The sequence below is a fragment of the Piliocolobus tephrosceles genome, chromosome 1 (assembly GCF_002776525.5).
Source record: "Piliocolobus tephrosceles isolate RC106 chromosome 1, ASM277652v3, whole genome shotgun sequence".
In the NCBI taxonomy this organism is placed as follows: Eukaryota; Metazoa; Chordata; class Mammalia; order Primates; family Cercopithecidae; genus Piliocolobus; species Piliocolobus tephrosceles.
The window spans coordinates 83330837-83358192 of record NC_045434.1 but is presented as its reverse complement, the minus strand read 5'-3'; the positions used below and the strand labels follow the sequence as shown (position 1 = coordinate 83358192).

The following is a 27356-nucleotide window of genomic DNA, read 5'->3' as shown; positions in this document are numbered from 1 at the left end:
AGTTTTAGGTCCACAGCAAAATTGAGCAGAGTACAGAGTTTCCATATAGTCCTCCCCACCCCACACATACACAGACTTGTCCACAATCAACAACGCCACCAGAGGTCCATGGTTATAACTGACGAGCTACATTGACACATCGTTATCCCTCGAGGTCTGTACTTTACCTGAGGCTCACTCTTGGTGTTATATATCCTTTCAGTTTTAACAAATGTACTTTGACATGCATGTACCTTTATGGTAGCCTTCAGAGTCCTTTCACTGCCTGGGAAATCCTCTGTGCTTTGCCTAGTCATTCCTCCCTCCCCTCTAACTTCTAGTAAACACTGATCTTTTTGCTTTCTCCGTCGTTTTTCCTTTTCCAGAATATAATATAGTTGAAATCATACAGAAGGTAGCCTTTTCAGATTGGCTTCTCTCACTAGTAATGTGCTCTTAAGATTCCTCCATGTCGGGCCGGGCATGGTGGCTCATACCTGTAATCCCAGCACTTTGGGAGGCTGAGGCGGGTGGATTACCAGGTCAGGAGTTTGAGACCAGCCTGGCCAATATGGTGAAACCCTGTCTCTATTAAAAATACAAAAATTAACCGGGCGTGGTAGTGTGCGCCTGTAGTCCCAGCTACTCGGGAGGCTGAGGCAGGAGAATTGCTTGACCCGGGAGGCAGAGGTTGCAGTGAGCCAGGATGGCGCCACTGCACTCCAGCCTGGCAACAGAGCTAGACTCTATCTCGAAAAAAAGATTACTCCATGTCTTGTCGTTTTATTACCGAATAATATTCCATTGTCTGGATTACCAGTTTGTTTATTCATTGACCTGCTGAAGGACATCTTGGTTGCTTCCAAATTTTGGCAATTATGAACAAAACTGCTAGAAACATCCATGTGCAGGTTTTTCTGGCGACATAAGTTTCAACTCCTTTGGGTAACCAAGGAGTACAATTGCTGGATCATGTGGTGAGAGTATATTTAGTTTTGTAAGAAACTGCCAAGCTGTCTTCCAAAAAGCTGAATCATTTTGCATTCCACCAGCAATGGATGAGAATTCGTATCATCGTACATCTTTGCCAGCATTTGGTGTTGTCAGTGTTTTGGATTTTGGCCATTCTAATAGATGTATAGTGTTTTATTATTGTTTTAATTTTTATTTCCCTAATACTGTGATTATCTTGAACATCTTCTCATATATTTACCATCTGTATATCTTTGGTGAAATGTCTTTTGCCTGCCCCCGCCCCCACTTTTTTTTCTTTAAGAGTGTCTTGCTTTGTCGCCCAGGCTAGAGTGCAGTGGTGTGATCACAGTTCACTGCAACCTTGACCTCTGTCTCCCACCTCAGCCTCTTGAATAGCTGGGACTTCAGGTGCGCACCACCATGCCTGGCTAATTTTTGAAAATTTTTTGTAGAGACAGGGCCTCACCTTGTTTCCCAGACTGGTCTCAAACTCCTGGTTTTGCTCTTTTTAAAATCAGATTGTTTGTTTTCTTACTGTTGATTCCTAAGAGTTCTTGGTATATTTTGGATAACAGCTCTTTATCTTATGTCTTTTGAAAATATTTTTTCTCAGTGTGTGGCTGGTCTTCAGCAGAGCAGAAGTTTTTAATTTTATGAAGTCTAGTTAATCAGTTACTTCTTTAGTGGATTGGGCTTTTGGTGGTGTTTGTAAAAAGTCATCACCAGACCCGAAGTCATCTAGATTTTCTTCTAGAAATTTAACAGTTTTGTGTCTTACATTTAGGTCTGTGATCCATTTTGAGTTACGTTTTGTGAAGGGTGTAAGGTCTGTGTCTAGATTCCTTTTTTTTTTTTTTTTTTTCCACATGTGGATGTCCAGTTGTTACAGCTCCGCTTGTTGAAAAGACTATTTCTCCCATTTTTGCCGTTACTTTTTTGTCACAGATCAGTGGACTGTGCTTGTGTGGCTCTGTTTCTGGGCTCCCTGTTCTGTCCCACTGATCTACTTATCCTTTTGCCAGTACCACACTGTGTTGACTGCTGGGGCTTCATAGTAACTCTTTAGGTTGGGTAGTGTCAGCCCTCCAACCTTGTTACTGTCATTACTGTCATGGCAGGAGGAAAGGAGAAGCCGGCAGTTCACATGGCCGGAGCAGGAGGAAGAGAGTGAGAGGGGAGGTGCTACACGTTTTTAAACAACCGGATCTCAGGAGAACTCACAAGTATCATGACACAGCACCAAGGCAGAAATCTGTCCCGTGATCCAGTCACCTCCCACCAGGCCCCACCTCCAACATTCGAGATTATAATTTGATAGGAGATTTGGGTGGGGACACAGATCCAAACCGTATCACTGTCTGTCCTTCTTGCAGCTGGTCCTTGTTAGCTGTTGGTATGTCTGACCAGCTGCTTGCTGCAAATAGATTAGTAACAGCTCAGAATTGGGAGTTTTAAAAAGTAAATAAATTTGTAAGAAAGGGTTCAGAGGGTGAGTATGCCAGTTTTAGCAGAGGGTAGGTCTCATTCTGTTGCCTAGGCTGGAACGTACTGGCAGTCTCTTAACTCCTGGGCTCAAGCAGTCCTCCCACTTCAGCCTCTGAAGAAGCTAGGACTACAGATGCCCAATTAATTTTTTAATTTTTTTTTTTTTTAAATAGAGATAGAGTCTCACCATGTTGCCCAAGGGATCTTGCTATATTCCCCAGGCTGGTCTCAAACTCCTGGCTTCAAACAATCTCACCTCTGCCTCCCAAAGCTCAGGGATTACAGGCATGAGCAAATACACCTGGCTGACTTTTTTCTTGTTCTGTGGCTGTTTTCTCTTTTGTGTTCAGGATAGGGAAAGTTGTAGGTTTAGGGGCATAGATGTGTTATATCTAGTTATAATTTAAATATACCTAAGTACATAGATAGATAGATAGATAGATAGATAGATAGATAGATAGATAGATAATCTCTGTCACCCAGGCTGGAGTGCTGTGGTGCCATCTTGGCTCACTGCAACCTCTGCCTCCTGGGTTGCTGGGATTACAGGTGTGTGCCACCACACCTGGCTGGGTATTTTTAGTAGAGATGGAGTTTCGCCGTATTGGCCAGGCTGACCTAAGTATAATTTTATAATATGAGAAGGCATAATAATTTTACTGAAAATGTGTCTTTGTGAAACTATCATAACCATACAGTTAGGATACTACCTACTGATTATCCAGGGACTTTTCATCCAGAGAGCCTAACTTACTATTTTTAAATATATGAAAAGTTTAATTTATCCTAAATCCTCTAATTCACAAATGACTTATTAACATGTGGGATATCTCTTTAGAAAATACTAATTTGCTTGTGAGTGTGTGTGATTTTCTTTCCTGCAGAATTGAGATCCTACCCTAAGTATCACTTTCCTTAGTTGATTTTTTTTTTTTTTTTTTTTTTGGTGGCAAAATAGGCATAACATAAAATTTACCCTAACTTTTTTTTTTTTTTTTTTTTTTTTAAGACAGCGTCTTGCTCTGTCGCCCAAGCTGGAGTACAGTGGTGCAGTCATGGCTCACTACATCCCCTGTCTCCCGGGTTCAGGCAATTCTCCTGCCTCAGCCTCCCAAGTAACTGGGATTACCGGCGTGCGCCACCACGTCTGACTAATTTTTATATTTTTGGTAGAGACAGGGTTTCACTATGTTGGCCAGGCTGGTCTTGAACTCCTGACCTCAGGTGATCCACCCGCCTCGGCCTCCTAAAGTGCTGGGATCATAGGCATGAGCCACTGTGCCTGACCTGTCTTAACCATTTTTAAGTGTAGAGTTCAGTGGCATGAAGTAGATTCACATTGTTAGGCAAATATTACCATCATCCAGCTCCAGAACTTTTTATCTTCCCAAACTGAAACTCCCAATCATTAAGCAGTAACTGCGTGTTCTCCCTGCCCCTGGTAACCACTGTTTCTTCTGTCTCTGTGAAGCTTAAACTCTAGCACTTCATGTGCATGGAGTTAGACAGTTATTTGTCCTTTTGTGTCTGGCTTACTTCACTCAGCATAGTTCTTCTAGGTTCATCCATGTTGCAGCATGTGTCTAAATTTCCTTCTTTTTAAAGACATAATAAACATTAATTGCATGATGAATATACCATATTTCATTTACCCGTTCGTATGTCTGTGGACATTTAGGCGGTTTCTGCGCTTTGTTTTTTGGTTGTTTTTTTTTGACACAGAGTCTCACTCTATTGCCCAGGCTGGAGTGCAGTGGCCTGATCTCGGCTCACTGCAGCCTCCGCCTCCCAGGTTCAGGTAAATCTCCTGCTTCAGCCTCCCGAGTAGCTGGGATTACAGGCATGCACCATCACATCCACCTAATTTTTTTATATTTTTTGGTAGAGACAAGGTTTCACCACATGGGCCAGGCTGGGATTACAGGCGTGAGCCACTGCGCCTGGCCAGGTTTCTGCATTTTGGCTATTATGAATGGTATTCATAATATTCATAATAACGATAATATTAGTGCTATAATGAACATCGGTATACAAATATATGTTAGAGACCTTGCTTTCGCTTCTCTGCTGTATATACCCAGAAGTGAAATGACTGAATCATGGTAATTCCATGTGTCATTTTTTGAGGAGCCTCCATCCTGTTTTCTACAACAGCTCCTCCATTTCCACCAGCAAGACAAGGGGATTCCAATTTGTCCTCATTCTTATGAACACTTTTTTTTTAGTATAGCCATACTAATGTGTGTGAAGTGTATCTCACTGTGGTTTTTTGATTTTCATTTCCCTGACGACTAGTGATGTTGACCTGTTAGTACTTTTACAACTTGATATTTACTCTTTTCATGTTAAAAGTTACAGATTAAAGTGCATAGTAGTCATTTAGTGAGGTCTTGCTAAATTTCATGCAGTATTCCAAGTACTTGACATATTAATTTAATTGTGTCCTTGCAATAGGTCTTTGTCAGTTTTACAGGTGAGGACGTTCAGTCACAGAGAAGTTAGGTAACTGACTCAAGGTTGTACTGGTAGAAAATTCCTGAGCCAGGATTCAAATCCAGTCTGTCTTGCTTTTTTTCTTTTTTTTTTTTTTTTGAGACACGGTCTTGCTCTGTCACCCAGGCTGGAGTGCAGTGGAATGATCACAGCCCACACTCTAGCCTTGGCCTCCTGGGCTTAAGCAGTCCTCCAGCCTGCTGAGCAGCTGGGACTCCAGGTGTGAGCTACCGCACCCAGCCCTGTCTTGCTTTTGAGACTAGAATTTTAACCTTTTAGTTATATTACACATAGAGCTGCTGCAAACTTCTCGTCCATCCCAGGCACCTGTACAGTTATTTCTTTAATTCTAAGATGTGCAGTTACTGTTCAAAGGGATGAACAATTTTAAGGCTTTCTATGTATGTGCCAAATTGCCTTCCAGAAAGGTTGCTTCAGTTGCACATGCTATACCAGCAGTATATAATATACCCATTTCTCTACTAACATACCATTCCTAAGTGTTTCCTTTTTTTGGAGACAGGGTCTCACTCTGTCACGCAAGGCTAGAGTGGAGTTACACGATCCTAGCTCACTGTAACCTTGAACTCTTAGGCTCAAGCAATCTTCTTACTTTAGCTTCCTAAGTAGCTAGGAGTACAGGCATGCGCCACCATGCTGGGATTTGCTTTGGGGGCTGTTTTGTTTGTTTGTTTCTTCCTTAAATGGAGGAAGTCTCTATGTTGCCCAGGCTGGTCTTGAACTCCTGGGCTCAAGTGATCCTCCTGCCTCATCCTCACAAAGTGCTGGGATTACAGGTGTGAGGCACCATGCCTGGCCTTGTCTTTTTCTTAAGGAAATGTAAAAGATACTGATTCTTTGTCATAACATTTTACAAATATTTTTCCAAGTTTGACATTTTCTTTTAGTTTTGTCTATTGTATTTTTTTGCCTCATTAAAGTTTCATCTTTCACTGTTTGTATAGTCATGTCTGTCTTCTCATTTGTGATATGTCTTTGGTATTATATCTGGAATTTTTAAAATGATTTACAGTAGTTACATGCACAGATCTTACGTATACAGTTTAGTGAGTTTTGACAAATGCTTATACACATCTGGCATATACCCCATTGAGTTATAGACATTTCTGTCCCCCTGGGAAGTTCCCTTGTACTTTTGCTAGTCATTTTTCCCTGACTCAGGTAACCACTGTTCTGTTTTCTATCCCCATATATTAATTTTGCCTGATTTAGAATTTCAGGAAGAAAAGGAATTGTATACCCTCTTACATGCTTTCTTCACTCAGTGTACTGCCTATGAGATTCATCCAGGTCATCTTGTGTGTCATTAGTTCTTTTTATTTCTGGGGAGTAGTCCTTTGTTTGGGTATATCCATTTGTTTATCCATTTTACTGTTGGTGACTTTGGGGTTGTTGCCAGTTTGGGGCTATTACAAATACAGCTGCTAGGAATTCGATAGGCATCTCACTGGATCCGTGGATCAAATTGCAGATAATTGACATCTTAACAGTCCATGAACATGATGTATTTCTTCATTTGTTTAGGTCTTCTTTGATTTCAGCAGTCTTATAGCTTTTAGTATAGAGATCTTGCACGTCTTTTGTTAAATTTATCTAAGTGTTTTATGTATTTTAACACTGTTTAAATAACAATGCAGTTGCCTTTCCAGTATGTTTATTGCTAGCATTAGACATCTTTGTATGTTTGTATATTGACAGTGTGCCCTGCGTATTTGCTAAATTCACTTAATTTAGTAGATTTTAAAATAGATTTCTCAAGATATCTCTTAGGAATATCAAATAGAATCATTTACAAGGAGAGATGGTTTTACTTACTCTTTTTCAAACTTATACCTTTTGTTTTTTTTTTATTTCCTTAATGCACTTACTACAACCTCCAATATAATATGGAATAGAAGTGATAGGAAGATAGCTTCATCTTATTCCTGGTCTTAGGCCTCTTACTACCTGATTCAGCCTGGGAATTTATTTTTATAATAAGAAAATAATCTAGTTTTTGTCCCAAATGTCTAGCCAGTGATCCCCACAACTCTTTATTGAATAATTCAACCTTTTCCCACTAATTTGAAATGATACCTTTACCACATATTTAATTCTTACATATACTTGTGTCTGGCTTGTATCAAAATATTTCCTTTAATTCCACACTTTGGTAAATAAAAGTATAATGGAAATTAGGAGGCTTAGTGAGACGTCAGTATGCTTCCAAGGCTTTTAAGATAAACACCTAATAAGTGCTTTCTAAAGTGTGGGAGGGGCCTCCAGAGGAAGGGGAGGAGATGGAATGTCATACAGCTGATCACCCCCTAATGTGCTGCTCTTTCAAGGAGAAGGGTCATTTATCTCCAGAAAAGAAGCTCTATTAGCTGACCACGGTTGTTACAGACAGATGAGATGGACCAATCGTAGTCTCCCAAGGCATAAGGTATTCTAGTGGAAGGATCCTGGGGAGGTAGAAGAGGACAGGGGGCTCCTCTAAGCTGCATTTTGGAGCTGTTGAGATGAGCATTGCCCTCTGTTTGATTCTGCAGGCAAAGGCCAGGATGGAATTGGTAGCAAGGCAGAGAAGACGCTAGGTGACTTTGCAGCAGAGTACGCCAAGTCCAACAGAAGCACATGCAAGGGGTGTATGGAGAAGATAGAAAAGGTAAGGTCTTGGGGGCTCAGATCCCTGAACTTTATGAATTGCTTGCATTGATGTCATTGTCTATCTCAAGAGAAGAGAAGAAATGGGGGCTTTAGGGTACTAGCTCAACACAAGTGATTAAAAATAAACTGAAGACGTTAGTGTTGACCAGATATGACAGTGACTTCCAGACAGGTCTGGTCCAGTTCTCTTGTATGTATGCATGTATGCATCTGCTCTTGGAAAGCATTAACAAAAGGGGTGTCTTTTGGATCCAACAGTGGCTGGGGGAAAGACTGTCTGTGGTTTATGGTAGAATTAGGTGTAAGGAATGTGTTTACCCTGGTATGAGCCTCCAGCCTTTTTCTGTTTAATCAGAGGATCTTCATTAACCAGGCTTTCCCACTAGTTCTAGTCCTTGAAGGCTGATAGCCAGTCAGACAAAATGGACGGAGACACAGGTAGAAGGGAAGGCTTGTGCCCCACAGCCTTCTCACCCTTCTCTAATGTGACATGCACGTATTAATTGATTCATTCGAGGTATTAATTGAAAGTTTCTGCCTCCTGGAGGTGTTGTACAGAAAATTGAGGTGAGCCAATGGGTATTTAGAAAATGAAAACATGGAATTGCTGTATCTTCTCCAGCTACCTTCAACCACCAAAAATTTAAGGCAAACATTAAGATCCTCTTTGCCTCAAGGGGAATGCCAGGTGGTGTGTGCTGCTGGGTTGCTGGCTTTATGTATTGTCAGGAGCCCCTCCTGCTGCATTCTCTGGGTTGAGCCTCCCAGGCCAGGAACTCTCCTGGGAATATCAGGCCTGGGGACTGGGGACCTGCGCAGGCTGGCAGGACTGAATTCTTGCCTCTGGGGTTATTACTCCTTAGAGGGTGTCATCTGTAAAGAGACTAAGGAGGCCATAGGAGGGTGGGAATGGACAGAAAATTCCTGCTAATACAAAAGTGCTGCATTGAGGGGCTGGGCGCGGTGGTGTGGTAGGCTGAGGCAGGAGTATTGCTTGAGTCCAGGAGTTCTGGACCAGCCCGGGCAACATAGTGAGATCTCATCTTTACAAAAAAATTAGCCAGGCAAGGCTGAGGTAGGACGATCACTTAAGCCTGGGAGGCAGAAGTTGCAGTGAGTTGAGATCAAGTCACTACACTCCAGCCTGGGCAACAAAGCAAGACCCTGTCTCAAAAAAAAAAAAAAAAAAAAACTGCATTGGAAGCCCACGCAGGTGTGCAAGGCTCTAGCTCTGCCCAGCACACCATACCATGTGTTTTTATGCCTGCCCCAGGTCAACAGAAACATCTTAAGGGGAATGTTAGCAATTCTTCACATGTCCAGGCAGGTAGGTAGGTCGCCAGCCATTTGAAATTTAAGGAACCCTGAGTCTTGAAGGTAACACACAATCCTTGATGACCTGAGAGAGCTAAACCTCTCAAAAGCCCATGAGTCCTCAAGTTGGCGGGCAGGCCTTGACTTGTTCCTGCAGCCCCTCACTGGTTGGAGCGCAGGCTGCCCGTATCATGTTCACCATCTCCCTTGGTACCATATACGGTTTTTCCTGCAGGGCCAGGTGCGCCTGTCCAAGAAGATGCTGGACCCGGAGAAGCCACAGCTAGGCATGATTGACCGCTGGTACCACCCACACTGCTTTGTCAAGAACAGGGAGGAGCTGGGTTTCCGGCCCGAGTACAGTGCGAGTCAGCTCAAGGGCTTCAGCCTCCTTGCTGCAGAGGATAAAGAAGCCCTGAAGAAGCAGCTCCCAGGAGTCAAGAGTGAAGGGTGGGTGGAGCGCTGTGGGGTTGCCCTGGGGGTTCAGTGAGGGGCTTGACGGAGGCCCGAAGGATCTACAGTTTCCATACCACTCCTCTGTTTCCCTTCACTGACTGTCAGTAAGCCACGGAGATGCAAACTGAGGAACGGTGACAGTAGAGATCTGGGGGCAGAGGACAGGGTAGGGAAGGACAGCCAGGGGTTCCCATGTCCTCTGCCGAGATCCCTCTGCCCTGTGAGACCTGCTTCCGGGTGGTCTATTCCCCTTCCAACATCTGATCTCCATGGGCAGGCTAACTACACTTTTCCACGACAGCCCTTTAGATACTTAAAAGACCACCCTCCTTCCCTGGGTGAGTATTTGTTTTGCCTGGGTTGATCACTTAACAATGCTGGGAGAATTGTGACCATTTTTAGTTAGGGGATGGGCAGTGGATAATTTTCCTGGCTTAGAGTTCAGGATGATAAGGGTTTTGCATGTTGTTAAAATTTCGAATGGGAAGGACCATCAGTGACTATCTTGAATACATGGACACCTCTTGCTGTCTGCAGTTTACCCTCTGCTTGTCTCTCAGCCTCAGTCTGGAGAATTGCTTGTTAACAGGCACACCAGGGGTGGTGTGGTAGAGCCTGGTATACACCCTGTTCCTTGGACGGTGACTGGGCAACCATCAAGCAGCCATCACACATTATCTCAGTTCATAATGCCTGTTCATTGCAGCAACACATGGGGCTCTAGAATGTGCAAGAAAATTGAAAAATCAGGCCGTGGGTCAAAAAGCCCACAGGGCATTGCAGCACGTGATATAGGTGTTGGAGTCCATCAGCTCCCACGTAAGCCATGATAACTGCCAGAATGTGTTGAGCACATTTCGTATGCCAGACACTGTATCTAGCCCTGTATTTGGACTGTTTGATTTGCCCGTCACCAGAGTTCTGTGAGGCAGATGGTATTCTTTTCCCTATTTTATGGCTGAGGAAAGTGAAAGGGTTTGTGCTCAGGTCTGTGAGATAGCTGAGACTGAGACCACTGTGGCTGTCCTGCCCCTGTGTTTTAGGGGCAGGTGATAGCTTCAGAGCCATGTTTGCTGAGCAAGCTGGGGCAGGCTGGTTAGCACTGCTTTGACTGTCACTTCTTGTCTGGGCTTTATGTGGCAGTACGGCCCCACCTCTGTGAGCAGCCTCTTTCCCTTGCTCGAAAGGCCTAGCCCCCTGGACTTGTGCTTTGTCTTTCTGCAATCCCTGCCCCCTAGCCATGGGCTTACCTCTAGCCTAATCCCTGCTACAACCTTCCAGGCCAGGAGATACATAGGTGTTTTTGTTTTTGTTTTTGTTTTTGTTTTTACCTCAGATGGGGCCTGAGCCCTGGATTCTTGTAATGGGTTGTTCTAAGTCCCTGGAACAACCCTAGCGCCTCTCCCTGGCTGGGAGAGTATGTTCTGAAATGGATGGTGTCTTCTGCCATCTTGGTTGCAAATACCCCCTGAGTAGACAGTGATCGCCTAAGGGCACTGAGTGGGGCAGGGGTTAGGGAGTGACAAGTGTGAGTAGGCCCTACAGGGAGTTGATAGAATGACATTAAGATACTGTATCACCGCAAGTCACTAGGTGTCAGATTTTTAATGGCTCTGGCTCTCTCTCATATCCTGTGTCTCCTTCAGAAAGAGAAAAGGCGATGAGGTGGATGGAGTAGATGAAGTGGCCAAGAAGAAACCTAAAAAAGAAAAAGACAAAGATAGTAAGCTTGAAAAAGCTCTAAAGGTGAGTTCTCAGCTCTGTGTCTCCTTTCAACATGCTGCTGTCTGGATTCTCTTTCTCTTTCTGGGAAGACAGTTCAAGGACTTGTGTCCCACTTACTGAGAACTTTAGCAAATTGATGGCTGTCATTAAATAGCATGACTTTTTCCCCAGATTATTTTCCCTCCTCCCAAGGAAACCATTTTTATTTGAAAGAGAACCCACATTAGGCTGTAGGTGTCCAACCTGCAGCCAGGCTTGAGCAAAGGCTGAGTGCTCTGTTCCCCCTCACCAGCCTCTTACTGGGATGCCAGAGATTCATGCTTTGGCCAAATTATGCACTACTGTACACCCTGCACCTTTGTGGTCACTTGCAAACATTGGAAACTGAATACTTAATTAAAGGATGCCAAAGATTCTTAGCATAGACAAATGGCTTGAAGAGATCAAGTGTCTCTACATTTTTTAAATGAAGATCTCTCATTTTTAAAAAGGAACAGATGACTGATAATGACAGGAGAAAACTATCCATTAAATCAGTGGTCCTTGACCAGAAAGATTCATCCCTGTGTTGATTATGTATGTGTTGAAGCAAAGCAAAAAGTATTAATCAGAAAATGCTGGGTGTTTGGGAAATTGGGGGAGAGCAGTTGGTCTCTCCTTGAGCACATGATTTCCATGAACCATCTGCTGGTGTGTCTTGTATGAGTATTCGGTTTTTACTAGTAGTATTAAAACTAAAAGCAATTTCTGATATAGTTCTAGTTGCTAAGTAAGAGTCACACATTTTGTTCAATTGTCTTACGGTGAAAAAGCGTCTGTCATGCACCAAAACTGGCTGCAGGAGAACCGTGGTGCCACTTCACATTGGCCATTCAGTGAGATTAGTGTCCTTCTCTCTTCCCCATTGATATCAGAGATGTATAGAGAGTCAGAAAATTAAAATGCCCCTCAGAGTTCCCACCGTGGCACATGTGTGTCTGCTGGCTCTCTACCCTTGGTCATCTAGGTGACATTGTTGTACTTCTTCCATTTAACCCTGTGCCACTAGACCTTTTCCTCATCCTCCCACATCTCCATTCCTGGTGTCCCGGCGTATGCTGTGTGCAACGGAGAGGAGATGTCGAGAGAGCCCTTAAAAATGAAGCTGGGAAACGGAGCGGACGTGTGTGCCTGCAGCTTCACCGGGGAGTTAAAATCCTCCTTTGGTACTAATAGCAACCCTATAGGATATGATAGGGCTGGTGTTTTTGTCTCCATTTTACAGAGGTGGGATCTGAGCAGAGATGGTGAATAACTTGCCCATTTTCCTGGGGAAGGAGGAGACTCACCTCAGACTTTAAAATGGAGAGGCTGATAGCTTCCTCAGCAAGCTTGATTGTTGTGAGAATAAATGAGATGAGGCCGGACACAGTGGCTCGCGCCTGTAATCCCAGCACTTTGGGAGGCTAAGGCAGGCGGATCACTTGAGGCCAGGAGTTTGAGACTAGGCTGGCCAACATGGTGAAACACTGTTTCTATTAAAAATGCAAAAATTAGCTGGGTGTGGTGTTGCACACCTGTAATCCCAGCTACTCAGGACACTGAGGCAGGAGAATTGCTTGAACCCAGAAGGTGGAGGTTGCAGTCAGCTGAGATCTCACCACTGCACTCCAGCCTGGGTGACAGAGTGAGACTCCATCTCAAAGAAAAAGAGTAAGTGAGATGACACGTAAAAGCATCCAACCAAGAGTAGGCACTTTAATAAAGATTAAAACTTCCATTTTCAGAAGAGTTTAAACACATTCCTCCGTGATACTGAATATAATATACCATCAAGGAAATTAGTGTTTGTGAATCATTCCTACTCTAAGATTGGTGGAGAACAGCCATACCCTGCTTCCTCTAGTTGCTGATAAACATGGGCCCTGGGCTCAGCCTAGCACTTCCAGGCTCTTACCTTGTGTCTCTGGGGATTGGTTTCTGAGAGTTGGTTCCAGGAGCCTTGGTGCAATCTCTCCCAAACCCTTAGGGCTTCCTCCTCACCTTCCACAGTATTCTCTGAGAGACCATACAACAGGCTTAATTTGGTGTCCACAGGAGCATGACCAGGAGTCAAATCCTGTGCTGATCACCCAGGTTTGGAGTGGCAGCTTGCTGGTGCACCAGGGTATAACTGGAGGCTCAGCATGACCAGGGCTCCTCCTCCAGTTGAATTCTTCCTTTGAAAAGAGCTGGCCTCTCAGCCACTGGGTCTTGTCCATAGGCTCAGAACGACCTGATCTGGAACATCAAGGACGAGCTAAAGAAAGTGTGTTCAACTAATGACCTGAAGGAGCTACTCATCTTCAACAAGCAGCAAGTGCCTTCTGGGGAGTCGGCGGTGAGCTGCCTTTGTGTTAAGTGGGACACGCATGTGAGGCTGACCCCGTCGTTGTGGAGTGACTGTCCCAATGGAGTGTGGGAGGCCCTCCGTGTGAACACCTGCTGGTATTAATTGCAAGGAGTATAAATTGTGGTTGTGTTGCACGGTCATCGCCACCATCGTGGTCACCATTTTTCTGGGATGGATGAGGCTGGCATTCACACGCCCCGCTAGACATCTTCCACATGTTAGTGCTTGTTCTAGAGTGCCAGGCCTGTGGAGTGGAGAGCCCCCTCCTGAGGGATGGCATGACGGCATCCCATCAGTGTCCCCAACTGGCCCTTCTCTGCTGTCATTCTTGGGAGTTGACTTGGCACTGTACTTTGTGCAATGCCAGTGGATGCTCTGGGCTCTCCCTTCGTTTCTCAGTCACTGAGGGATGGGGGAGCTGCAGGAACACTTGGAAATAAGGTCTCCTACATTACAAGAATCCAAGCTCCTTTGTAAAGAAAGGGCGGGGTGGGGTGTTAAGAGCCCCACAGCAAGCCCACAGCAAGAAGTCTCTTTGTAGAGAGTGAAATCTGTGCAAGTTCCTCCATCCCACATTAGTAAGTGTCCTTTTCTGTAGTCCCGCATTTGCCCTCTGACGTGTTTCTCCCCTGGCTGCAGATCTTGGACCAAGTAGCCGATGGCATGGCATTCGGTGCCCTCCTTCCCTGCAAGGAATGCTCGGGTCAGCTGGTCTTCAAGAGTGATGCTTATTACTGCACTGGGGACGTCACTGCCTGGACCAAGTGTATGGTCAAGACACAGACACCCAACCGGAAGGAGTGGGTAACCCCAAAGGTAAGGGGTGGGGGAAGATCCTGGGATCTGTTGGGAGAAAAACCTGTCCCCACTTTCTGCGCTTGTTCATACTTCAGGTCCCTGAGATTGCAGGGCCCTGTTCCTCAAACTTCTTTACAGATGTGTCATCCTGTTAACCAGAATATAAAATTATATGTTTGCAAACTACACAAATGTAGAACCAAAGCTCCTCTAAGTATGAAGTAGACGTTTGTCCATTTGGTATAAAATGTTGCTTACAAAGACCATGAATAATTTTTATTTATTGAATGCCTCCTATGGGCAGGCACAGTTCTAGGCTCGAGGGACATATGGTGAAGAAATGGATAGTAATTCCTGCTTTCTGATACAAGTTTTTTTCAAGGACGTTTCCTTGCCTAGTGCCAGCAGAAGAATTGGATCCAGAGTTCACATATCTCCTAGTATGGCACGTTCTTTTTTTAATGTAACTGCTTATGGAATTCTCAACGCAAAATACCTCCATGGGGAGCCCCCTTTGGAGCCATGCTGGTGGGGTTCTGGCAGTATCTTTGTGGGGCTGGCTGCTCCAGGGACCTCGCCTGTGCCTGCTCAGACTCAGCAGCATCCAGGCCCAGCAGCCTGTCTAGGTGCAGAGCTCTGCCACTCACCAATCTGCTTCCCTCGCTGTTGCCTGCTCCTGGGTGGAGCACTTGGAACAGCGGCACACAGTACACCCTCAGGAATCGTTAGCCGAGTAACAGTCGACATTACTCGCTCTACACCTACATCTGAACTCCATTTCCACCACCCCCGACTCACTTGTTCACTGCCATGGTTGCATGATCCCCCCTAATTTTCTCTCTATGCCTTTACTTGAATGCTTCCTGTAAAATAAATCTGAGCTTAGCACTTCCCCACCCTTAAAATCTTATACTGATATTCCAATTTTTCTGGGTATGCAAATCTTCCAGACCCTTATGTGGTATTTGTATTTCTTTTACTGTCTTCGATGGGGAAATAGTAAGATGGCAGTAAGCAATGTGCCATCCCTTGTATTTTATATATCAATTTTTGAGCATCTATATACATTTTTAAAGGTTATGTGCATGTACGAGACAAGTTTTCAGTCTGGCACTACTTGCTGCCCATGCAGTGACACTGTTGCCCCCAGGCACTTGTCCCACCGAATCAAGGCCAGCTCCGTAGCTTGTCCTCAGAGCCCTCTGTGATGCGGCTCTGCTGGCCATCTGCAGCCTCTTTCTGCCACCCTTTTCCTCCTCCTCACATACCCCTCTCCCCACCCCACCGCCAGTCTTGCTCATTCTTTTTAGGAATACCTAGCAATAGGACACCTGGCCAGGGCACCCCACATGCCACCATGTGCTACTCAGATGGCTGTGCTTAGGCAGTCCCCTGTGTTTTCAGCTCCCAGAGGGCTTAGCAGATCACTGTCTCCAGGTGCATGCTAGCGTTCCCTGTCTCACATCACCTTAGCACACCTCTGGCATAGCTTAGCTCCTGTGTTAAAGTTCACCTTCCTATAGCTGATGCTCAGTCACAAATGAGATACTTTCTCAAGTGCCGAAACTGTCTTTTTAACCAACTGTGGTTGGTAGCACATATTAGGTGGTCAGTGTGTGTTGGAAGCAATCTGTGACCTCTTGTATCCAGCTGACACCCTGAACACAGGCATAGATGGAAAGAGCAGTTTCTTGATTGGGCGAAGACCTGGGAGCACAGGGTCTTTCCCTGAGCTTCACGTATTTGATACTTACTGAGTGACCATTTAGAGCAAGGCCGCTTGTAAATCACTCAGAGTGAAGAGTGAATTGTGCTGATGGAAGAATTTATAGTGAATACCGTAGGGCTCTCTGCATTCATTTTTCCTTTTTCTAAAAAGGAAAGTGAATACTGTGATTTCCTTTTGGGTAATAATCTCCCAGTGTGTATGGTATTGGGGTCTTGAAGTTCTGGAGTAGGCATGTGATCCCACAGAGGCCTGTTAACTCTCGAAGGGAACAACTCAGGAATGAGGCCAGGGAGGCTATAGTCATACAGCAGTTCCAGTGGTGGTTCCTGACCAAATTGGCCACTGGTTTGTGTTTTTGTTTTTTCTGGGAAAGATTTTTCTCTTAAAGCAGCCACAATACCACCCCTATTATAAATGTAAAAGTACCAGAAATAAGTACTGTAGCAGCAATAATACTGTCTTTCATTCTGGAAGCCTCACATTTTTCTATTTTTTGTTACTCTTTATTGTAAGAAGAAAAAAAGAGATTCTTTAATTTGGACAAGCCAAATCCTTTTTGGTCTATGAGGTAGTTACTTCAAGGGAGAGCTAGCTTCTTAACTAAAACTTAATATTTTTTAGGAATTCCGAGAAATCTCTTACCTCAAGAAATTGAAGGTTAAAAAGCAGGACCGTATATTCCCCCCAGAAACCAGCGCCCCAGTGGTGGCCACGCTCCCACCCTCCACAGCCTCGGTGCCTGCTGCTGGGAACTCCTCTGCTTCAGCAGGTACAGCTCTTAGGGCCCCAGTCTTAGAACCGCTTTGCAGGAATTGTTTGCCCACTACTTGCTGGTGGTGTGGAGCTGGTGAAGAAAGTATCCATCAAGGGTCTCTCTTTGCTGACCCCACCATGGGGAAGCCTTGTCCTGCAGGGGATAGGCCTCTTCCCTTGGCTTGTTACACCCCCAACTACAGCAAGGTGGGAGGGTATTAAGAACATAGCATTAGCTGGGAGCAGTGACTCACACCTGTAATCCCAGCACGTTGGGAGGCTGAGGCAAAAGAATTGCTGAGGCCAGGAGTTCGAGACCAGCCTGGGCAATGTAGCGAGACCCCCATCTCTACAAAAATGTTTAAAATTATCCGGGTGTAGCAGCATGTGCCTTTAGCCCTAGATACTCAGGAGGCTGAGGTGGAGGATCCCTTGAGCCTGGGAGGTCAAGGCTGCGCTGAGCTATGATCACACCATTGCACTCCAGCCTGGGCGACGGAGTGATACCCTCTCTCTAAAAATAAAATAAACATTGTAAAAGAACAAGTGACTCTTATTCTAGGAGGCTAGGAGAGGGGCTCCTAAGAAAGGCTAGGTTGACAGCCTTACCTGGAGTACCGTGCAGGGTCTCCTTCCTGACCTCACTGCAGAGCAGCATCCGAGGCCTTACTCTCCAGGCCGCCCTGTACCCACCAGTCATCACGACCCTGGTGTGATGCTCGAGTCTCTGTTGTATGCAGAGGGAGTTACTGATCAGCACTAGTGAGAAATGCCCCAAGCCAACCAAGACAGTGAGAGCAATGTATTTTTTGGCAGGAGAAGTGACCCGCTGCTTATTTACTCAGAGACATGTGGCATAGTCTGATGGCGAAGGTCACAGTTTGGTGGGTGGAGGATGAAGGTTCCGTCCTTGAACATAAACCTATTATTGACCTCCTTTTCATATCCTGAGAGGGGACCAGTGGTCACTGCAGTGTGTGTGGGTGGTCATCCCGAGTCCACTGTGCTGCTGGCAGCCTGGGTCCGAGTGCCCACATGAAGGGCCAGGTGGGGCCTGGCATTCTGACCCCTCCATGGAGGGTTCCCTCCTCTGCTTTCCCCTAACTTGCAATTCAGCATAAATCAATAAGTTTGTTCTCTGGAGACCTCACCAGTTTCAGTTAAACTGTCAGTGTTTCCTAGTTGTTTGCCCTCACAGGGAAGGCAGTAAGGACTTTTCCTTGCAGCATCTCCAGTTCTGGAAACGTGTCACCAGCACTGTGTTGTTTGCTGTGAACAGAAGGCACACCCCTGTCCAGGCCTTTCTGGCCTGGGTCAGTGCACACCAGGCAGCTGCTTTTCGCTTAGAATCGGTTAGCTCAGCTCAGTGTGATTGTGCAGGCCACTCCTTTGAGGGACTGTCATGGACATGTCTCAAAAATGGGGTTAATTAATAAGAATTGCAGTTTGGGAGAATAACAGAAGGAATTGGGGGTTCATGTGACCTTACCCCGCTTCCCATCCTGGTCCCTCATCCGCAGATGCAGGCTTCCTAGCCTGACCATGGAGCGGACCTGGGGTAACCCCCAGCTGCCCGGCTCACACCAGCAAGGCTGGCCTGGCCATGGAGTGGCATTTTGTGGCTTGCTCCCTGCCCAGTCCTTTCTGTGTTGAGGAACATCTGTAGGTGCTCAGATGGCAGCTTGCTGTCCTGTCCTGTTTTCTCGCAAGTGTATTTTCATAGGCTTTTCCCCAGGAGCTCACTGCTTGGCTCGCCTGCTCCTCCACCTCCCCTTACTGGGGAGCAGCACCGGAGTTGACCTTGCTGAATGATTCTCTCCTTTCATCTCAGATAAGCCATTATCCAACATGAAGATCCTGACTCTCGGGAAGCTGTCCCGGAACAAGGATGAAGTGAAGGCTATGATTGAGAAACTCGGGGGGAAGTTGACAGGGACAGCCAATAAGGCTTCCCTGTGCATCAGCACCAAAAGTGAGTTGAATCTGAATTTGTGCAACAGGGATAATGCTCTGTATCTTATGATTGTGATGACAAGTCAGTGAGGAAGAGTCGATCACAGCACTCAAAAACTGGATCTTAACATCATCATCACTCTGGTTCTTTATGAAAGGAAACAAGTATTTGCCCTCAATGTCGCTGCTTTGTACTATAGATTCACGTGTGTTGCATGTTCCCAACTGAAGACGGTAAGCTACTACAGGTTGAGTCTCCCTAGTCCCGAAATCCAAACAAATTGCCTCAAAAGTCAACACTTTTTGAGTGGCAACATAATGCTCAAAGGAAATGCTCATTAGAGCATTTCAGATTTCAGAGTTTTGGATTAGGGATGCTCAGTCAGTAAATACGAAGCAAGTATTTTAAGGTCTGAAAAGTTTCTGGTCTCAAGCATCTCTGATAAGGGAAACTGCTCAACCTGTATTCTCATCGCTTCGCACTGCTCTGTTAGATGTGCGTAGATCTCTGCCAAAACAGAAGTTCGTGGTTCAAGTATGTTTGGAAAAGGTTAGGGTGAAACAAAAGGCAAACAGGTTTCTGTGTGGGTTTATTATGCTACTACCGCTGTAGGTCTTCAGGAACCAGAGAAATAGAACACAGGATTTCCCATACATATTTGACATCAGGGTGTTTTTTCCTTGGAGTGTCTGTTAACATCGTGCTGTAGAATGGCTTGGAGAAGGCTGCCCTGGCTCATCATACCTTAGAAAAGGGGGAATATTGCTGATCAAGATGATCGTTAGAATGAAAAACGCTCTTGGGAGCATTAGACTTGGAAGCAAAGGAGAGCTGTGGATGTTGAGGGTTTGGAATTACACAGTAAATATAACTATAGTAATTTGAGGTTTCAGTTTTGTTTTAAACTTACATTTCTTTTTTTTTTTTTTCCTTTCAATTTGAACAGAGGAGGTGGAAAAGATGAATAAGAAGATGGAGGAAGTAAAGGAAGCCAACATCCGAGTTGTGTCTGAGGACTTCCTCCAGGATGTCTCCGCCTCTACCAAGAGCCTTCAGGAGTTGTTCTTAGCGCACATCTTGTCCCCTTGGGGGGCAGAGGTGAAGGCAGAGCCTGTCGAAGTTGTGGCCCCAAAAGGGAAGTCAGGGGCTGCACTCTCCAAAAAAAGCAAGGGCCAGGTCAAAGAGGAAGGTAAGGGCCCAAGCTGCCCCCTCCAGGGCCAAAAGCCGGGGACATTGGTGGCCAAGTTGGCCTGCACAGAACCTGTCCCTTTGTGTCCCTGACATGGCCTGTTGAGTGCTGCAGAGCAGGAAACAGAATGACAGGCACTTTGGGGTGGTGGGAGGAGTGTGTATATAGATGCCGAGTTGACAGACCATGCAAATGAGAACGACTCATTTGCCTTCTACCTTCCCCTTTTCAGTTACGTTTAACTTCGTGTTGACATTTTTCTGTTCCCTTCCAAGGTATCAACAAATCTGAAAAGAGAATGAAATTAACTCTTAAAGGAGGAGCAGCTGTGGATCCTGATTCTGGTAAGCAAACAGGACTGCCAGCCGAGTGGGCCGCGTGCCCCACCTCCCGCCAGCTGACTAGGAGCACACATCCGAATGCCCACAGCATACCTGGGGCAGTGTGGTTGTGGCTTCACCCTCAGGCCTCTTTCACCAGCTCCCCCAGTCCTGAGAACACGCATTTCAGGGGAACCTCCTGAAGGTGGTGTTAGTGTATCCAAGAGGCATGAACCTCAGGCCTGCAAACCCCTTCTCCCTGAGAGCGCTAGCCCCTCAAGGGGAGAGAAAACTAGATGCTTTGCCTCCGGGACAGGACTGGAACACTCTGCACATGTCCTGGAGAAAGGTGGGAAGGTCTTCAGTGCCACCCTCGGCCTGGTGGACATCGTTAAAGGAACTAACTCCTATTACAAGCTGCAGCTTCTGGAGGACGACAAGGAAAGCAGGTGAGTTCTGCAGGTGTAGCCTGGTTGTGCAGAGACATGGGGCCATCCTGCATCAGTCAATGCTGTGCCATCAGCCATGTGAAACCCGTTAGGCCCAGTGCCTAGGGAATGAAATCTAATCACAGAGATCAAAAACGAACCATGAGGCCTTTGTTTAAAGGGGAGAAAGAAGCCACTTACTAACCAGTAGCATTGCTGTCCTCGTACAGTTATCCCGAGGTACGGTTTCACGTATTCTCCCGCTGGCTTTTTTTTTTGTTTGGTGGGTTTTTTTGTTTGTTTGTTTTTCCAACTATTTGTTTTGTTTTTTGCAACAGTCTCACTCTGTTACCCAGGCTGGAGTGCAGTGGTGTAATCACAGCTCAGTGGAGCCTTGCCCTCCCAGGCTCAAACAATCCTCCCACCTCAGCCTCCCAAGTAACTGGGACCGTAGGTACACACCACCATGCCTTATTTTTTATGGAGACAGGGGCCTCACTGTGTTGCCCAGGCTGGTCTCAAACTCCTGGACTCAAGTGATCCTCCCGCCTCAGCCTCCTAAACTGCTGGGATTATAGGCATGAGCCACTGCACCCAGCCCCAGCTGGCTTTTCTTTCAGCTGCTTGAATCAAGATTTTCTAATTTTACATATGTTTTAAAACTTTGAAGCAAATAAAGTTTGGCAAGCGTTGAACTTACTTTTTAATGTTCAAACTCCCTAGTAACTAAAGAGGTTTGGATCTGCCTTTTTTATTAACATGATGAGACAGGCAAGGGCGTATTCTGGATTGTGGGGTATAGCAGCTGGGAGGTGATGAGAGGGTGGGCTGGCTTTTGTCCTTATGTATCTAGGCAGAGTGGTCCTTAACTAGTGAGTTCATTACCCTGCAGTACAGCCAACACAAAACAGGATTTATGTGTCAGTGGAAAGGCATATGGAAGGAACTCTTATTAAATTCTAACGTTGATTGTGGATGTGGACATTTTTCTGGTGGCTAAGATTTGCTGGTGTTAAGTAAAAGGGTGGTGTGGGCTGTTAGGGTCAGAAAAAATCTTCAACATAGATCAAAGTAGTGCTTCCCAAAAATTTTCACAGGAAAAACCAAGCAGAGAATGAATTGTTATACCCCTGTGCAGTAGCCCAGAGAATGGCCAGGGAGTCCCAAATTTTCTTTGAAATCTATAGTTGTCTTTAAAATGTACACAAATCTTGTATGTGGGTTTATGATATATCTGTGTTTCTTATGAAATGAAAATTAAGTTTTGCATTACCTCTGCTTTGAGTTAATGAAAAATTAGCTCATCCAAAGCTGAGCAGCACAGCAGCTGGATATGTGTGATGTGCACCCTCAATTGAGATGGAATTTGAACATGACAGCCTGCATCTCTGGGTCACCGGACCTGAGGAGCCATTGCCACTGCCCCCCTCATCTCATCGTGTCTTAGCCTCGGATCTGAGTTGAAAGTTAATTATTTTTAGGGTACAGCTTTAAGGGTTGTCTCCTTGAACACATGACTTCCAGATAGTACTTTGTATTTCTTTGGGGAGAGGAGTAGAATCGTTTTTATGCAAAGGTCTACAGACTCCAGGATTCACTCCTCAGGCTTGGCTGCCAGAACCAAGTTTAAACTGTTATGTGGCTTTTTTTTATAGTCAATATGATTTGAAAGTTTAATGAGAGGTAAGATAAAGACCCTTTATTGTTATAGCAGTTCCTTTTGTTCTGTGTTAATCACTATCCTTTTGGGGTGTGTAAAATTCTTCCACACCTGAATGTAATGGCAAGAAAGGGGAACTCCTCCTGAAATGGGACAGCTGACCCACACTTGTGTATCTGACACCCTTCTTCCCACCACAGGTATTGGATATTCAGGTCCTGGGGCCGTGTGGGGACGGTGATCGGTAGCAACAAACTGGAACAGATGCCGTCCAAGGAGGATGCCATTGAGCACTTCATGAAATTATATGAAGAAAAAACCGGGAACGCTTGGCACTCCAAAAATTTCACAAAGTATCCCAAAAAGTTCTACCCCCTGGAGATTGACTATGGCCAGGTAACCATGTAATGCCCTTACACTGTCTGCTTCTAGGAGTAGGAAGGGACACCTTATTCTAGAAAATCCACATTGTGGATCAGATGGCATCATAGTAAACATACTACCAAATGTTGAAAGGAGAATACTAGTCCTTCACAAATTCTCCCCCAAAAATAGAAGAAAATACCTCCCAACTCATTGCATGAAGGCCAGTACCACCCTGATACCAGAGCCAAAGCAGCACAGGAGAACTACAGAGCAATTTCCTGTGAATAGACATGCAGAAACCCTATGAATAGAGATACAAAATCCTGACAAACCGAATCCAGCAGCATAGGAGGATCTATACACCACTCCCAAGTGGGATTTATCCCAGGAATGTAAGGTTGATTCAACATTTAAAAATCAATGTAATATATGAGTAGAGTGAAGGACAAAAACCACATGATCATCTCAATAGATGGCAGAAAAACCAGTCAACACCTTGAAGTATGAGATAGAGCTTAAATGAGAATTGTGGTAGCATCTTTGAGATATCGAGGAGAAACAGTCTTTTCAGTTACTCCTGAAACAATAGGGCATAATTCACAGATTCCAGATAAGGCTTTTCATCTGAACCCATGGTGACCTTCCATCCTGTGACCTGGTCTATAGACAGAATTATAGTAACTTGACCTGCTCTGCTAGGTCACACTTTATCAGTCCCAAATAATTTCCTAGTGCTGTCTCTATCTGTAGTTTTGGGCGTCTCCTTGTATCTGTTAGTACACAGCATTCATTTGTCTGTTGGTTGACATTTTTAGCTTTTCTATTTTGTCTTTTTTCTTTGCAAAATGCTTGCCTTTTTGAAAATGAGAATTTACCACTTTTTTAATCAGGGAAAAGAAAACACATTTATTTACAAAAAGAGAGACCTGTAGGTGGGTAGAGATTTTAATTCGAAATCTTTGAGGCCTAGCATGTCTGAAAGGGGGAATTTTTTAGTTTACAGAGGACCTCATGAACTCTCTATTTTAAAAATAGGATTTACATCTTGCTTATACAATGATGAGGCTCAGACAGCAGACTTTCAGGACAGATTTGGCCTGACTCAGTAGCGCCCCTTACTGAGTTAAATATTTGTTTTAAAATGTTTTGAGAATTTACTAAGGCACAAAAAATTAAGATTGCCCGGAATTAACCACAGTTAAAATAATGGTAGATATCTCTTTCAGTCAGCTTTCACTGCATATGTACCTTTTCCACCACCATATGTACCATGTTGCAACCATCTGCTTTTTGCCCTAATGTACCAGGAGCATTTCCTTATGTCTTCTAGAGCAGTGCTGTCCAATAAAATTATAATTCAAGCCATTTCAATACATTTAAAGTTTTTTGTAGCCACATTTTAAAAAGCAAGAAGCCAATGAAATTAATCTTGGTATTATTTAACCCCATATATCCAAAATATTCTAATTTTAACACCTGATCAGTACCAACAATTATTAATGAGAAAATTTCCCTTTTGGTTTTTTCTCTACTAAGTGTTTGAAATCTGGTGTGTGTTTTGCGCCTACAGCACCCCTCAGTTTGGCCAGTGGCTACTGTAGTGGCCACTGGCTGCACCAATCCAGAGCATTATTTAAGGCTGCATTGAATCCCATCCTGTGTGTGGCTAGAATTCATCATTAATCAGAACAACTTCCTGCCTCCTGTTAGTCATTTAGATTGATTCTGGGCATTTGCTGTAATGATGCTGATATACATATAAATATTTGTGTGCCTCTGTGATTGTTGTCATTACAAGTAGTTAGTGGGTCATAAGGTATATGCACTTAAATAAGGGTTGTGCACACAGATACTTTGCCCTCCAATGAAGTTATACCCAGAAGATAGCAGAGTACATTTAAGATGGCATTTCAACACTGAGAGTAGGTCTACTATGAAGGTGACAGTAGCAGCCATGAACACTAACAACACAAGTTAGCTCTCTGCTGCTTGGGTAAGCCAGTCTGATTCCAGGTTCAAAGCCCGATGTCAGTTCCTTTCACTCCAAATACCAAACTCCGTTTTAGTTGCTAGGGACACTGTGCTGGACAGAGCACAGTCTATGCCCTCATACAGTTCAAGTCTAAAGAGTTAAAGCAGTTTCAGTACAGTGGGATCTTGACATAACCTGGGTTCTTCAGACAGTGGGGGTGGAGCCTCAATAGTTTATTAGGCAATGTAGGAGGAGGACATGACAGTTAATGCTATGATGTGCTTTAACACTGTCAGGCTGGCTGGCAGTGCATGGGACTGGTTGCTTGGTCCTTTGGGAATTTAGAGAAGGCTATATAAACTTAGTCTTGCAGCTGGCCCTTGTGTGAGGAAGTGTAAGAAAAAAAGAGAAATAATTTGTCCTTCAGTTTCATATCCTATTGCTCCAAGGTTTGCCTCTACAGTTGCCCAGCACTTCCAGGTTGGGCATGAGTGGGCACTAGGCAGGTTCCCAGGCAGGGACCAGCAACCCCAGGGTGGGTCAGCCCATGCAGATGCTTCAGTGGCAACAAGAATAAGAATCTGGAGCAGCCAAGAAAACTTCGGGGGCGGGCACAGGAAGAGTCTGACCCGTGTACAGCATCAGGCACATTCATCCTGGCTGCTGTTTCCACACCTTTTTGATTAATACTCAGCTTTTTTTGCTGGTGGCACTCTAGCCTGTGTCCTTTGTCTGCAGCCCAGCCCCACAGACTCAGATACCTTGGTTGAGTTGGTGATTTGGGTCTCTTGGTAATGTGCTTTTTCCCTGAAGGATGAAGAGGCAGTGAAGAAGCTGACAGTAAATCCTGGCACCAAGTCCAAGCTCCCCAAGCCAGTTCAGGACCTCATCAAGCTGATCTTTGATGTGGAAAGTATGAAGAAAGCCATGGTGGAGTATGAGGTTATTGCACTTTTATCATTTTATCTGTGAGCATTTGCTGTGGATGATGATTTGCTGAGCTAGTGAAGAGCTCTGCCTGTTCTTGTTTCTGTTTCAAAAACAGAATACGTTGGCTGTCAGCTTCTCGTACCTGTCCTTCAATCTTAAATTGTGTGAGTGCTGGGGCCTGGAGTGGTGGCACTTTTGCAGAGAGTTGTTTGAGTTGCAGTGAAGCATGTGGTGTGTTGCAGAAAGCTGTTCCCTGGTCCCTAGTCCCCTTTGTCCTTTTTTTTTTTTTGAGATGGAGTCTCACCATGTTGTTGCCCAAGCAGCTGGTCTCCAACTGCTGAGCTCAAGTGATCCACCCACCTCGGTCTCCCTAAATGCTAGGAATACAGTGTGAGCCACTGTGACCAGCCCACCCTTTGTATTTTTCCCCTTCTTCATGCTGCGGCAGGGTGTATTAGTCATGCTTCCTTTGTGGCCCAACCAAACCAACCAACTGGAGTTACCATGGGAAGTGCAAGACAGCCCACTTAGAGTAAAAGAAAATTGCTGTGAAAAAGATAAAATTCATACCAGTTTCTACAAGGTTGGCAGTGGGGTGGGGGTGATGGTTATTGGATTAGTCATGCTTCTGTCCAGGGCAGAATGGCAGAGACTGCAGCCAAAGGCTCTGTGTTTCCTGTCTGTTCTCCTTCTCATCTCCGCTCTCCTTCTGGGAGATGAGTGCAAAAGGGCGGACCCCTTGTTCTTGCTGCTCCTAGCATCAAAGGTCTTAAGTACTGACCCTGGGGGCCTTCAGAGCAGAGATGGTCCCACCTGGCCAACAAACACCCTCTCCTCTTTCCTAGCCGATAAACCCAGAAGCTTTAGGCTGCTCTGAAAAACAAGCAGCTGCGATGCATATGGTTATTCCCTTTGTCCTGGGCTCCTAGGAACCAGTGGAGGTTGAGAGTCTTAGGTCAGCCTTAAAGCATTCCACCCTTCTCCATGGGGTTTCTCCCTTCACGCTCACGTTCTGCTGTCTTCCCAAGTCCTTCCTCCTAGAGCCTCCTGGCCTGCCTTAGAGCTGGGAGGACAGGGGGTCAAAACTAGGCAGTATAAGCCCCATGGACATCAGGGCCAACCCAGTATCTCCCAGCCAAGAGCTCAGCCTGGCAGGAATGCTCACGCCTGTGCTGTTGTAGAGTGGAGTGTTGAGTTACATCCTCTAACGGGTTTAAAAAATGGCCAGGGCTTGTTCACTGTGCTTGTTCAGATCGCTGTGTCATCTGACTTGTTTATGAGGTCTACTAGTGTGAACAGCTTATGGATGGGCTCACTGAGAATGAGGGACAGGGGGAGGGAAAGGTTGAGAGGTGCTACGGTAAGGGAGAAGAGGGGCTCATTTCATTCACGTTTTGAAGTCCTGCACATCATTTCCAGTCTCCCACACCTTGGTCTATCTGTGATTCTTAGAAGTTCTCAGCTATTTTCAAACCCAAGTCCTTTCCTGTGAAATGTTGTTTTTGTTGTTGTTTTGTGTTTGGTTTGGTTTGATTTGAGGTGGAGTTTCACTCTTTTTCCCCAGGCTGGAGTGCAATGGCACGATCTCAGCTCACTGTAACCTCCACCTCCTGGGTTCAAGCAATTCTCCAGCCTCAGCCTCTCGAGTAGCTGGGACTACAGGCATGCACCACTATGCCCGGCTAATTTTTTTTTTATTTTTAGTAGAGATGGGGTTTCACCATTTTGGCCAGGTTGGTCTTGAACTCCTGACCTCAGGTGATCCACCTGCCTCAGCCTCCCAAAGTGC

General features: G+C 45.2%; 1 protein-coding gene across 1 annotated transcript in view; it reads left to right on the top strand.

Annotated features, from left to right (window-relative positions):
• Window positions 1–27356, top strand: part of PARP1 (poly(ADP-ribose) polymerase 1) — a 47533-nt gene that overhangs the window by 8317 nt on the left and 11860 nt on the right. Inside the window, exons 3-14 of the mRNA XM_023203626.2 lie at window positions 7485–7600; window positions 9152–9366; window positions 11019–11118; window positions 13340–13456; window positions 14108–14284; window positions 16617–16764; window positions 18580–18720; window positions 19649–19891; window positions 20167–20235; window positions 20528–20660; window positions 22500–22695; window positions 25451–25579. Of these exons, the coding sequence (XP_023059394.1) occupies window positions 7485–7600; window positions 9152–9366; window positions 11019–11118; window positions 13340–13456; window positions 14108–14284; window positions 16617–16764; window positions 18580–18720; window positions 19649–19891; window positions 20167–20235; window positions 20528–20660; window positions 22500–22695; window positions 25451–25579 (1784 nt within the window). The remainder of the gene's footprint in view (window positions 1–7484; window positions 7601–9151; window positions 9367–11018; window positions 11119–13339; window positions 13457–14107; window positions 14285–16616; window positions 16765–18579; window positions 18721–19648; window positions 19892–20166; window positions 20236–20527; window positions 20661–22499; window positions 22696–25450; window positions 25580–27356) is intronic.